At 44.1% G+C, this 14,774-nt stretch overlaps 1 protein-coding gene and 1 pseudogene across 1 annotated transcript in view; both read left to right on the forward strand.

The window, feature by feature from the left end:
• The first annotated feature begins 5,627 nt into the window (after nucleotides 1–5,627).
• On the forward strand, nucleotides 5,628–6,126 carry LOC108522477 (60S ribosomal protein L12 pseudogene; annotated as a pseudogene).
• A 3,427-nt stretch (nucleotides 6,127–9,553) lies between these two features.
• SLC3A1 (solute carrier family 3 member 1) overlaps nucleotides 9,554–14,774 on the forward strand; it is a 46,833-nt gene continuing 41,612 nt past the window's right edge. The window contains 3 exon segments of the mRNA XM_017862705.1: nucleotides 9,554–10,061; nucleotides 14,555–14,677; nucleotides 14,680–14,733. Of these exon segments, the coding sequence (XP_017718194.1) occupies nucleotides 9,632–10,061; nucleotides 14,555–14,677; nucleotides 14,680–14,733 (607 nt within the window). The 5' untranslated portion in view covers nucleotides 9,554–9,631.

Here is a 14,774-nt window from a genome sequence, read left to right on the forward strand (position 1 = left end):
TCTCGATTAGATTCATTACAAAGTTTAAAGTAGTAACTTTGCAGTGCAGAAACAAAGTAACCCATTTTTCAATGACTAGGATATTTTCTCTGCATTTCTTGTTTTTCATATATATATTTATTATTATTATTATTATTATTTTGAGACAGAGTTTCGCTCTTGTTGCCCAGGCTGGAGAGTGCAATGCCACGATCTCAACTCACCGTGACCTCCGCCCCCTAGGTTCAAGCGATTCTCCTGCCTCAGCCTCCCAAGTAGCTTGGATTACAGGCATGTGCCACCATGCCCAGCTAATTATATATTTTTAGTAGAGACGGAGTTTCTCCATGTTGGTCAGACTGGTCTTGAACTCCCGACCTCAAGTGATCTGCCTGCCTTGGCCTCCCAAAGTGCTAGAAGGTGTGAGCCACCACGCCCGGCCAATTTATGTATTTTTTAATAGAGGCAGGGTTTCACTATGTTGGCCAGGCTGGTCTCGAACTCCTGACCTCAACTGATCCACCTGCCTCAGGCTCCCAAAGTGCTGGGATTACAGGTATGAGCCACCACACCCAGCCAGATTATTTGTAAATATCTTTATTGAGCAAAATAAGATGTGGGCACCTTACTTTGGCTTCTAAAATATTGTTGGACTTTTTTGGGAATTTTCCTTGCCTATGAAATCCCAAAATTTGGGAACCATTGTTCTAATTGAATGCACAAACTGGCTGGGCGTGGTGGCTCACGCCTGTAATCCCAGCATTTTGGGAGGCTGAGGCGGGTGGCTCAACTAAGATCAGGAGATCGAGACCAGCCTGACCAACATGGTGAAATCCCGTCTCTACTAAAAATACAAAAATTAGCCAGGTGTGGTGGTGGGCACCTGTAATCCCAACTACTCAGGAGGCTGAGGCAGGAGAATCGCTTGAACCCGGGAGGCATGGGTTGCAGTGAGCCAAGATCATGCCATTGCATTCCAGTGAGACTCTGTCTCAAAAAAAAAAAAAAGAACACACAAACTAGCAGGTTGACTATTTATTGATAAAGCCACAGATTTTTTTTGTAATGAATTTTTTTTGTTGCTGTTTAAAGAATGCTGTTGTATAAATAAACCCGAGTATAGAGAGACAGTTATAACCTCAGAAGAGCAAAGACTCGGAGTATTATTCCATCACACAAAAGGTCCTTTAAATCAAACGTGGATTTGAGTGAATTGGCAACATTTAAAATGTGTGGAATTTTACTTGTTAATACAGATTTGCAGCTTCCCTAGAAAAATTAGATCTGGCCACCTTGAGCCCACATGTTGCTGGAGCACAGTGGCTGTGGCCCTGTGGGCATGGCATGAGCCTCTAGTTTGCCATCATCCCCACCATTTTCTACTGCCTCTCACCCTGCCTGCTTCATTCATGTGAGTGTGCCATCCCAGTCCTGCAGGTTTTTATGTTTGCAACCTCATGCAAGTGCAGTCTAGGGACCACAGCACTGATGTCACCTGGGAGGTGGTCAGAAATGCAGAATCCCAGGCTCCACCCAAAATCTACTGAATCAAAACCTGTGTTTTAACAAAATCTCCAGGAAAATCATATGCGCATTACAGTTTGAGAAGTCCTTTGAGAAGAACCTGGAACTTCAAGATCCTTTCCTCAACCAGATTCTGTGACCATGGGCAAAGCTCTGAACTATTCACTGTGGCAACAGGTACGACTCACAGTGCCTAGGGTGGGAAGACAGAACAAAATCATATATTAAAATAGCTACTGCTGGGCGCAGTGGCTCACACCTGTAATCCTAGCACTTAGGGAGGCCGAGGCGGGCAGATCACGAGATCAGGAGTTCGAGACCAGCCTGGCCAATATGGTGAAACCCCATCTCTACTAAAAATACAAAAATTAGCTGGGCATGGTGGCCGGTGCCTGTAGTTGCAGCTACTCAGGAGGCTGAGGCAGAAGAATCGCTTGAACCCGGGAGGCAGAGGTTGCAGTGAGCCAAGATTGTGCCACTGCACTCCAGCCTGGGTGACAAAGAGAGACTCCGTCTCAAAAAAAAAAAAAACGTTACCATGCCAGTCGCAGTGGCTCACACCTGTAATCCCAGCACTTTGGGAGGCCTAGGCAGGCAGATCACCTGAGGTCAGGAGTTTGACACCAGCCTAGGCAATATGGTGAAAACCCGTCTCTACTAAAAGTACAAAAAAATTAACTGGGTGTGGTGGTGTGCGGCTGTAGTCCCAGCTACTCAGAGGCTGAGGCAGGAGAATTGCTTGAACCCGGAGGCAGAGGTTGCAGTGAGCCGAGATCATGCCACTGCTCTCCAGCCTGGGTGACAGAGTGAGACTCAAAAAAGAAAGAAAGAAAAAAGCTACCATTATAAGGATGATTGTACAAATATATGACTCAGACTGGGCTGGATCAGTGTCTGCTGGACTGATGTTGGTGGTAGGGGGATGGAGGCTGGAGCTGGGCCTCAAAGACAGGAGGGAGAAAATGTCCAGAATGAGGTGCTCACGTTCTGTAGTGAGGGAACCCTCGGCAGCACTGACCGGCTGGAGCACAGAGCCTGATTTGGAAATACTAAGAAAGCAATAAGATTGGAAATTTATTTTGAGCATAAACTGTAGCTTAGACTTCTAAGCTAAGAAATTGGCATTTGTTCTCTTTATAATGATAAGCCATTGATAGCTTTAGAGGTATGAAATGAGTGTTTTGAGGTTAATAGTCTGACAGATTGTATAGGGTCAGTGGGTTTTATTTTAAAGACACACATTCAGAATGGTTTTACACACAAGCCTAGATGGGGGTAAAGCAAATTCCTAAAGGTATGACACATTTTGTGTCCTTCCAACCTATATTGGCATGCATTTCTCTGATATGTGTACTCAGAGTCCCTGACCCAGCACCCATAGCCATGCTGAATCTTTCCTGGCTTTTTGTCAGGCCTTGCCATGAGAGTGACCATTAAAGGTCAGAGAGTCATATGGCCTCTCCCAGGGATACCAGGCTGGCCTGGGAATTGAGGAATTCACTCCGCATCCAAGAACCACATTTCCCCAGCTGTAAGATGGCAGAGAATAATGTTTGTGTCCTGATGAAGTTCTAACACACAGTGTTCTCAGATGACTGGCAGCATTTTGAAAGTAACATGTGACTGTGTAATTTATGCTCTTTGAATTTGCAGTGAGACTATTCGTGGCAGTACAATGTCTATCCATGCTCCTAATTAGAAGTTTTCCAGAACAGCTCATGTGTCTGAATTAGAAATATTTGTCACAGGGCATTAAATGTGGCATTTAGCTGTTGGGTGATTTTTTCAATAGAACTTTGTTAAAGACCAGATATAATGTGTCATTGTTTCTTTTGTGATTCTGGATTCTTTTTGAGAACTCAATGTTTAAGCAGTAAAGAGCCGAGACACCCTATGGGTAAGATCCTTTATAAACCAGCCCATTACACCGTGAATTCACTTACATTGTTGGCCAATGACGTCATGTAAGGATCAGATTATGCTTTTCTGTTTGGGTGTGTTTTGTGTTGATTTGTCAAGCGTAGAGGGTTGGCCACCAGGAAGAAGTTGAAATGGCCACTGAAATCCCCTAGCTGTGATTGTCACACACTTGGGTCTGAGATACACAGAAACACTTGCCTGTCATCAGGCTGAAGCTTTCAGCTCAGGCGGTACCAGTGCCTCTTGGAAATACAAATGAAAGCATTTTTACAACTCAGCAACAAAATATCCAATAGCCTGATAAAAAGATGGGCAAAGGACTTGAACAGACATTTCTCCAAAGATGATATCCAAATAGCCAATGAGGACACATGAAAAGATGCTCAATATCACCAATTTCATTAGAGAAATGCAAGTCAAAACCACATTGAGCTATCACCTCACACTCATTGGGATGGCTATTACCAAAATACAAAACAAAACAAAACAAAACAGAAAATAACAAGTGTTGATGAGGATGTTGCAAAATTGAAGCCCCCATGCACTGTTGGTGGGATTGTAAAATGGGGTAACTGCTATAGAAAACAGTATGAATAGTCCTCAAAAAATTAAAAATAGAACTACCATATGGCACAGCAATCTCACTTTTGAATATATATCCAAAAGAATTGAAAGCAGGTTCTCAAAGAAATATTTGCACACTCATGTTCATAAGCAGTGTTATTCACAATAGCCAAAAGATAGAAGCAAACCAAGTATATGACTGATAAATGGATAAACAAAATGTAGTATACACATACAATGGAATATTATCCAGCCTTAAAAAGGAAAGGCCACAGTGGCTCATGCCTGTGATCCTAGCACTTTGGGAAGCCAAGGCAGGAGGACTCCCTGAGGCCAGGAGTTTGAGACCAGCCTGGGTAACATAGTGAGACCCCTATCTCTACCAAAAATAAAAATTAGCTGGATGTGGTGGTGCATGCCTGTAGTCCCAGTCATTTAGGAGGCTGAGGCAGGAGGATCACTTGAGCCCAGGAGTTCAAGGCTACAGTGAGCTATAATTGTGCCACTGCACTCCAGCCTGGGCAACAGAGCAAGATCTTGTTTATTAAATAAAAGGAAAGAAATCCTGTCACATGCTACAACATGTATGAACCTTGAAGACATTGTGCTAAGTGAAATTAGCCAATCACAAAAAGACAAATGCTATAGGATTGCACTTATATATCTATGTGGTCAATTCATAGAAACAAAGTAGAATGTTGTTTACCCTGGGCTGAGGGGAGGCAAGGGGGCATTGTTTAAAGGATATATACAGTTTCAGATTTGCAAGATGAAAAAGTTCTGGAGATTGGTTTCAGAGCAATGTGAATATACTTAACACTCTGAACCGTATACTTAAAAATGATTAAGATGATAAATTTTATGTGTTTCTACTACAATAAAAAATACACAACAGATAATTGCATGAATAGCCCAATTTGTAGCCTCCTGTATCTATGCCCTTTGCCTTATAACTTCTTAGTCCCTTTACACACTGTCTCTGGGCTTAGCACATAAAGTACAGTCAAAAACAAGCTATGTAAGTTCTGAGGCTAGGTCACAAAAAGGATATCGTTTCTGCCTTGCCTGCTGTCTCAACTGGGACACTTAACATTTGGTACCAAGCCAGCATGCTATGAAGACGCCCACAGTAGCCAACATGGAGACTACATTGAAGCAATACAGGTATTGAGAACAGAGATGCCCGCAGCCCCACTCCCCACCCAGCTGGCTGCCAGCATCAGCTCCACCAAGGAAGATATATGGATGGCAAATAAACACATGAAAAGATACTCAACACCATTAGTCTTTAGAGAAGTACAAATTAAAACCATAATGAGACACCACTACCTACCTACTAGAATCACTGAAATTAAACAGACAACATACCAAGTGCTGACAAGAATGTGAAAGAATTCACACTCTCATAGGCCAGTGAAGGCGACACAAAATGATACTGTCACCTGTAGAGGGTCGTGGCTGCAAATTGTCCAGATTCTTGGCGTTTTGAGCAAAGAATTGGACAAAACGCCCAGCAAAGAAAGAATGAAGCAACAAAAGAACGAAAGCAGCTGTCTCCCCTTTTGGCTCGGAGGAGGCCAACATGCAACTTTCTTCGGTCATCCCGAATCCGGGTTCGTCCGACGCCAGCTGCCTCCACCATGCCGCCGAAGTTCGACCCCAACGAGATCAAAGTCTTGTACCTGAGGGGCACCGGAGGTGAAGTCGGTGCCACTTCTGCCCTGGCCCCCAAGATCGGCCCCCTGGGTCTGTCTCCAAAAAAAATTGGTGATGACATTGCCAAGGCAACAGGTGACGAAGGGCCTGAGGATTACAGTGAAACTCACCATTCAGAACAGACAGGCCCAGATTGAGGTGATACCTTCTGCCTCTGCCCTGATCATCAAAGCCCTCAAGGAACCACCAAGAGACAGAAAGAAACAGAAAAACATTAAACACAGTGGGAATATCACTTTTGATGAGATCGTCAACATTGCTCGACAGATGCAGCACCATCCTTAGCCAGAGAACTCTCTGGAACCCTTAAAGAGATCCCGGGGACTGCCCACTCTATGGGTTGTAATGTTGATGGCGCCACCCTCATGACTCATAGATGACATCTATCAACTCATAGATGCTGTGGATTGCCCAGTCAGTTAAGCACAAAGGAAAATATTTCAATAAAGGATCATTTGATAACTGGTAAAAAAAAAAAAAAAAAAAAGAAAGCAGGGATTTATTGAAAACTAAAGTACACTCCACAGCGTGGGAGCAGGCCGAGCAGCGGCTCAAGGGCCCTGGATACAGAATCTTCTCTGGTCCAAATACCCTCTAGACCCATTGGCCACTTCATGCTCACCTCAGGTAAATGAAGTGGTAGCCCACAATCAGTCTGATAGGTTGCAGAAAGCAGCCAACCAGAGGATGACGTGGTTACAAAAGTTAACCAATCAGAGGCTAGGGTGAAGTTACAAAGTTACACTTCTATGCAAACGAAGACTCGGCCGGCAATCAGTCTGATTGGTTGTGGACAGCAACCATTCAGAGGCTGGAGTGCAGTTACAAAGTTGCAAAGGAAGACTTCACCCGCAATCAGTCTGACTGGTTGCTGACAGTCAATTTCCCATGCCTGGCAGAAAAGGTGGGGGATTTGCAAAGGGAGTAGCCTCTGGTCCTTTTGTGATTTAGGCATGGAAAATTAGGGTTTTCCTTTCAGTTTAGTTCTAGGAACACTGAGTGAAACAGCCTTACGTTCCCTGACTTCAAACCCTATTTTCCTGCCTCAGTACAACTACTTACCAAAACAGTTTGGCAGTTTCTTAAAAATTAACTATACACTTACCGTATTATCCAGCTATTTCACTGCTAGTTGGTTCCTAAGAGAAAAGGAAGCTATATTCTTAGAAAGAGTTGTACATGATTGCTTGTAGCAGTTTTATTTATAATAGCCAAAAACAAACGAAAAAAATCTCACATGCCCACTTATAAACTGTGGTGTATTTTCTTTTTTTGTTTTGAGCCTCACTCACTGTCACCTAGGCTGGAGTGCAGTGGGGTGATCACAGCTTGACCTTCCGGGCTCAAGCAATCCTGCCTTAGCCTCCTGAGTAGCTGGGATTACAGGGACAAGCCTCCCCACCCAGCTAATTTTGTATTTTTAAGTAGAGACAGGGTTTCTTCATGTTGGTCAGGCTTGTCCCCAACTCCTGACCTCAGGTGATCTACCCGCCTTGGCCTCCTAAAGTGCTGGGATTACTAGGCCTGAGCCACCGTGCCTGGCCAGGAGCAGATGTTTAATAGGCAAAAGAAGGAGAAAAAGAAAGGAAAATAGCTCTCTCTTTAGTGAGAAAGAAGGGACTTCTAAGAGGAAAAGGTCAGCTGGTGGTGGACAGGCCAGATTTGACAGTCCAGCTTGAGGCGGCCATGTTGGATTTAGGTAGGGCTCACAGGTTTTTTGGGTCCGGTGTGAGGTTTACATAGCACACATGGAAGGCTGGTGGCCCCACCCTAATCTTATTATGCAAATGAACTCTCCCCTTGGCTGAGGCCATCTTGTCTGCTCCTTACTGTACACGTGGCTGGCAGACAAGGGGAGATGGAGCCGCCATTTTGAACATGTTTAGGCCCAGGTAGTTCTTTCCTGTGGCATCCACCTGTGCAAGCTCCCAGTTTGCTTGTCTATGTCTGCAGCTTGACTTTACTGGCTGCTCTTTGTTAGAAAATGATTTGGTGCCAGGTGCGGTGGCTCACGCCTATAATCCCAGCACTTTGGGAGGCCGAGGCGGGTGGATCACCTGAGGTCATGAGTTCCAGAGCAGTCTGGCCAACAGTGAAACCTGTCTCTACTAAAAACACAAAAAATTAGCTGGGCATGTTGGCGGGCACCTGTAATCCCAGCTACACAGCAGGCTGAGGCAGGAGAATTGGTTGAACCCCGGAGGCAGAAGTTGCGGGTGAGCTGAGATCACGCCATTGCACTCCAGCCTGGGCAATAAGAGTGAAACTCTTTCTCAAAAAATAAAAAATATTCAGTGGGCATAATTAATAATAATGAGAGGTATCACTGAGTGCATTCAATGAGCCAAGTATTGGGATTTACTCATTTTTAAATATAATTTGTCCAAGATTAAGTAGCTCCTTCCTCTCTACCTCTATACTATATAGTGCTTCTAAGCCAGTCCGCAAAAGAAACCCTAAGATTAGGGCCCCAGATAACTATCATCATTTAAAAGAAAAACAATCTCATGATCAGATCAAATGATTCATAGAGCTGTATGTGCTCCTGATGAAAGGGACATCATAAATCATTACATTCAATTTTGTTGTCGTTGAGACAGAATCTTGCTCTGTCACCCAGGCTGGAGTACAGTGGCGTGATCTCAGATCACTGCAACCTCTGCCTCCTGGGCTCATCTCAGCTCACTGCAACCCCTGCCTCCTGTACTCAAGTGATCCTCCTACATCAGCCTGCCTCCTGAGTAACTGGGACTACATGGGTGCACCACCATGCTCAGCTAATTAAAAAAATTTTTTTTTTTGTAGAGATGAGGTCTTACTATATTGTCCAGGCTGGTCTCCAACTCCTGGGCTCAAGCTATCTTCCCACTTTCTCTATTTAACCACGTATAAGAAAAATAATTTCCCCCCAAAGTCATTTTTCTTATACCTGGCTAAATAGAGAAAGCTTTAAGCTTTAAAAAATAGTTGTGGTAAAACATATATAACATTTCAGTGGCATTAAGTACATTTATACTGTTATGCAACCATCACCACTATCCATCTCCAGAATACTTTTCATCATCCCAAACTGAAATACTCTGCTCAATGAACAGTAACTCCCCATTATCCCCTTCCTCCAACCTCCAGTAACCACCTTTCTATTTTCTGTTCCTATGAATCCGACTACTCTAGATACCTCATCTAAGTGAAATCACACTTGTTCTTTTGTGTCTGGCTTATTTCACTTAGCATAATGTCCTCAAAGTTCATCTATGTTGCAGCATGTGTCAGAATTTCAGTCCTTTTATTTATTTATTGGAGACAAAGTCTCACTCCCGTCACCCAAGCTGGAGTGCAGTGGTGCTATCTCAGCTCATTGCAACCTCTGCCTCTTGGATTCAAGTGATTCTCCTGCCTCAGCCTCCCAAGTAGCTGGAATTACAGCAAGTGCCTCCATGCCTAGCCTTTTTTTTTTTTCTTTTTTGAGACCAAGTTTCACTCTTGTTGCCCAGGCTGGAGTGCAATGGCATGATCTCCACTCACCGCAACCTCCACCTCCCAGGTTCAAGCAATTCTCCTGCCTCAGCGTCCCGAGTAGCTGGGATTACAGGCATGTGCCACCACGCCGGGCTAAGTTTTGTACCTTTAGTAGAGCCGGGGTTGAGCCATGTTGGCCAGGCTAGTCTCCAATTCCTGCCCTCGGGGGATCTGCCCGCCTCAGCGTCCCAAAGTGCTGGGATTACAGGTGTGAACCACCACGCCCGTCCTGAGATTTTTTTTTTTTAAAACCTCTGTACTTTTACCCGTTCTTCCTTGGGTGGACTTTGTCCAGCCAGGTTTATTTATAAACCACACAAAGTTCATTAACAAGACCAAGCATTCAGCAAGCCACTCTTCTACCTCCCTTACTGGAGTAAGGCACCCTGAAGGCATAAGTCAGTGAGACATGGCTGAAGATAAAAGCAAGAGAGACTCCATCGGGATGAATATGAAGGGATGCCAGACAAACAACGGGTTTGTCCATAATGAAGACATTCTGGAGCAGACCCCGGATACAGGTAGCACAGCAGACAACCTGCAGCACAGCACCATGAGCATCCTTGGCTCCCAGGAGCCAGACTTCAAGGGCGTCCAGCCCTACGCGGGGATGCCCAAGGAGGTTCTCTTCCAATTCTCTGGCCAGGCCCGCTACCGCATACCCCGGGAGATCCTCTTCTGGCTCGCCGTGGCTTCTGTCCTGGTGCTCATCGCGGCCACCATAGCCATCATTATCCTCTCTCCAAAGTGCCTAGACTGGTGGCAGGAGGGGCCCATGTACCAGATCTACCCGAGGTCTTTCAAGGACAGTAACAAGGATGGGAACGGAGATCTGAAAGGTACATGCCCAGAGATTGTTCAGGGTGGGTGCCGGGAAAGATGGGTTTATGGTTCTTTCGTTCCTCGGGACCAAATTATGCCTGGGTTGTTCAGTAAGCACATTCCATTATGAATGGTCATGCCAAGTTGCTCCTTGTTTATGATATTCTTAGAAAATCAGTCAGCAGAACCCAGCAGTTCTTTTACTAGCCGAAAGGCTATTTGCTGAAGGCCTTTTAGCCAAATGAGTTGTTTAATTTATTGCCCACTAAGTACATATAGTTGTTCAGTCATCAATTCTAACTTCTTACATAGAGCAGCCTTCCTTCTAAAATCTATGTCCTGTTTCTGGGAACTTTATAGTTGAATATGTCAGGGTGGCAGTTGGGAATTGCTTTCCCAGTATACGATGTGGCTAGTTTGGCTGTGTGGCTGGGAGTTTATTAGTGAATAGAGCATAAATAATATTTTTTTAAAAAATCAAGTTATATCTGTAAAAAGTATAGGCTGAGTCTTAAAGTTTAAATTCTAAAAAAGGGAAGGAAAGGAGAAAAGGTGTAGCAGTATGCATTCGTCATTACTTGAATTAAGGATTGTTTAAAACCATGTCCATATTAGTATGAAACTGAAGTAAAGAATTAACCAGGGGTAGTGGTACATGACTGTAGTTGCAGCTACTTGGCAGGCTGAGGTGGGAGGATTGCTTGAGCCCAGGAGCTTTCAGCCAGCCAGCTTAGGCAACATAGGGAGACCCCCATCTCCAAAAAAAAAAAAAAGTGAAAATTATTTTTTAAAAGCTAAGTTAATAATTTCTTGTGGGGGGGGGGGTTATATGTAAAACATCCTTACAATACATTGCTCAAACCAGAACATACCTAAGGGTAAAATTCTGCCAGATGGCAGGCATACACTGGGAACTTCTGAGCAAATTGGTTAGTATGGTCACTCTAGTTCAAGGCAACAATACGAAACAAATAAGGAAACTAACAAACTAATGTTTTACAATGATAATTGGTTTGAAGAAAACAAAACAGGATGATATGAATGTGGAAAGTAGAAATGGGCTTAATGTACCTTTAAAATGTTACAAATGAACTCTTGAAACCTGCAACTTTCCTTAATCACTAGTAGAAGGATTTTCTTTTTCACACTGGTATCATTCTCTCTCTCTCTCTCTCTCTCTCTCTCTCTCTCTCTCTCTCTCTCTCCCTCTCTCTTTTGAGACAGAGTTTCACTCTTGTTGCCCAGGCTGGAGTGCAATGGCATGATCTCAGCTCACTGCAACCTCCGTCTCCTGGGTTCAGGCAATTCTCCTGGCTCAGCCTCCTGAGTAGCTGGGATTACAGGCATGCGCCACCATGCCTGGCTAATTTTGTATTTTTAGTAGAGACGAGGGTTCTCCGTGTTGGTCAGGCTGGTCTCGAACTCCTGATCTCAGGTGATTTGCCTGCATCAGCCTCCCAAAGCTCTGGGATTATAAGCGTGAGTCACCGCATCCGGCTGTATCATTCTCTTTTAAAAAATTGTCCTGCATTGTCACTCATTGAAGAAGAGTGTATCCATCCTTCACGGTGCAGCTCAAATCCATTGCCTTCATTATTCTTTCTTTAGCTTCCCTAATCAGACCATGGGCTCCCCACCCCAGACTCTTTGGCTTTGGATGTGTTTCTAGCATCCTTTAATCCTGCCTTGAGTGACTCCCTTTCCCCAACACATGACCTATTACCTGCTGCCTTTTGCACACAGCAAAAGCAATGTTCTGACTGAATAGACCTAAAGCCCTAAATCCAGAGATACATTTACCACTTCCTGGCCCTGCCTTCCTAATAATCTCCTTCTAGATAGGTCCAACATTCCTATAAACATGGTGGTTTCTAATCAGCTCTGACGTTTGTCATTTCCAATACCTATTCTCGGAGAAATGTTTTACTTCCTGCAATCCATAGGCATTTGTCTTTGAGGTTGAGGGGATTTCGTTGTTGTTATTATGTAGATCCCATTCCAGCTTTAAGTCTGGTTTTACTGATTGCCCTCTCTCCCCTTGAAGTGTGGGGTGGGATCCCTTGTTTACTTTCTCTCTCTAGCCACTTTGTTTTCATCCTCATGTTCCTTTGTGCCTCATCGTAAGATATATTGTAAACTCTTGTTGCCTGTTGAGTCTCAGCTACTCGGGAGGCTGAGGCAGGAGAATGGTGTGAACCCGGGAGGCAGAGGTTGCAGTGAGCAGAGATCGCACCATTGCACTCCAGCCTGGGTGACAGAGCGAGACTCCGTCTCAAAAAAAAAAAAAAAAAAACAGCCTGTTATAGGGGAAGAGCCCAGATCCCAGGTGTTGAATGACTCTGTGCTTTGGAATTAGTGACCTTCAGCCTGCTGTGTGGCCTCTGACAGTCTGATTCTAGGAACCCACATCAGGATTACACAGAAAGTTACTGGAGATTGAATACTAGACTCAAGTTGCTGAATATGCATTTAGGACTCTGAACTAGAAGAAAACACATTATCTGCTCATTATCCTACAAAGTTCCAAGTACAAAGTTTCATTTCCACATGTCTTCTCAGCTAAGCCTAAAATTCTCTTCTGTATAAATTCCTGGCTTCCTATATAAGTGAACAAGGGAAACAGTCCAAATGTAGCAAGTTCAAAGGCAGTCTGAGAGTGCACAAACTTACCTTCCGTGTTGCGGTTACACTCCTTCTCAGACCCTGTGCGCTGACAACATTTATCACCTTTTAAAATTAATTGATGTATTTACTTATTTATATTTATTATTATTATTATTATTATTATTTGAGATGGAGTCTCACTCTGTCGCCCAGGCTGGAGTGCAGTGGCATAATCTCACCTCACCGCAACCTCTGCCTCCCACGTTCAAGCAATTCTCCTGCCTCAGCCTCCCAGGTAGCTAGGATTACAGGCATGCACCTACAGGCAGGCAAGAATCATCCCCAGCTAATTTTTGTATTTTTTAGTTGGGATGGGGTTTCACCATGTTGGTCAGGCTGGTCTTGAACTCTTGACCTCAAGTGATCCACCTGTCTCAGCCTCCCTAAGTGTTGGAATTACAGGCATGAGCCACTGTGTCCAGCTTTCTCACCCTTTTTTAGACATGCCCTGTCTATGCTTGCTCCCTCCTTTCCTTTGCTGTGCCTGGAAGCCCTTCCCTCTGATCCCCCTTGCCCGCACCATCCTGGACCTTCTCTGTCCTTACCGTCAGGGGTCATCAGCTTCCTCTGCCCCTGGGGGTCAGGGGCTAATGCCCTGATGCCCTTAAAGCACTTTCTGCAGCTCTTCCTTAGCTCTTCTCCAGTCTCGTCGTCATGCCACCCCTGCCTGCAGACACTTCCGAGACCAACACCGCCCAAAAGAAACACAATGGGAGTCACATAAGAAATTGTAAATTCTGTAGTAGCCACATTAAAAAAAGGAAAAAAGCAGGTGAAATTGATTTTAATATGTTCTGTTTAATCCAATGTATCATTTCAACACCTAATCAGTATAATACATGCATATTATTATTATTATTTTATTTGAAGACGGGGTTTTATCATGTTACCCAGACTGGTCTCGAACACCTGAGCTCAAGCAATCTGCCCACCATGGCCTCCCAAAGTGCTGGGATTACAGGCATGCGCCACCATACCCGGCCCAGTATAAAAATATTAACGAGATTTTTACATTCTTTCTTTTTGTACAGGGTCTTCAAAATCCAATACATGTTGTTCCCTTACAGCACATCTCAATTCCAACCAGCCACACTGCCCGTGCTCAGTAGCCACATGTGGCACCTGGCTGTTAGAACAGCGCAGTGTAGACCACGTGACCGATGGGGCCATGTGTTACTCTGCTCTGTTCCTTGACACTTAGCCCAGCAGCTGGCATAGATTAGCTGCTCAAAAACCATGTGTAGAATAAATGAACAATACCATAGTCTTGGTTTTAAACATAAAATAATGAGTAAGTCACAGATTTTTGTTAATGCTATGTTAAATGTCATCGATTACGGCTAGGTAACTAATTTGATTTTTTCTTTTCTCTTTTTTTTTTTTTTGAGAAAGGGTCTTGCTCTGTCGCCCAGGCTGGAGGGCAGCGACATGATCTTGGGTCCTTGTAGCCTCTGCCTCCTGGGTTCAAGCGATCCTCCTGCCTCAGCCTCCCAGGTAGCTGGGATCACAGGCATGTGCCACCACGCCCAGCTAATTTTTGTATTTTCAGTAGAGACAGAGTTTTGCCATGTTGGCCAGGCTGGTCTTGAACTCCTGACCTTAGGTATCCTCCCTCCTTGGTCTCCCAAAGTGCTGGGATTACAGATGTGAACCACAACACCTGGCCTAATTTGATGTTGTTTTTTTTTCGTAGAGCTAGATCTTCCTATTTGAATTATACTCAAATTTAACAAAATTCTATGTATTTTTTGCCTTCATGTAAATATTTCCATCTTAGGCATATTTGTTATATTTTTTGTCCTTTAAAACAAAGTAGGATTTATTCATGACTGACTTTTTTCTTCAGGTATTCAAGATAAACTGGACTACATCACAGCTTTAAATGTAAAAACTGTTTGGATTACTTCATTTTATAAATCGTCCCTTAAAGATTTCAGATATGGTGTTGAAGATTTCCGGCAAGTGGATCCCATTTTGGAACGATGGAAGATTTTGAGAATCTGGTTGCAGCCATACATGATAAAGGTAAGTTGATGGAAAGTGGGCAGGATGGGGGTGAGGGTTGA

Source organism: Rhinopithecus bieti, unplaced genomic scaffold, assembly GCF_001698545.2.
Source record: "Rhinopithecus bieti isolate Rb0 unplaced genomic scaffold, ASM169854v2 scaffold_61117, whole genome shotgun sequence".
NCBI classification, from domain to species: Eukaryota; Metazoa; Chordata; class Mammalia; order Primates; family Cercopithecidae; genus Rhinopithecus; species Rhinopithecus bieti.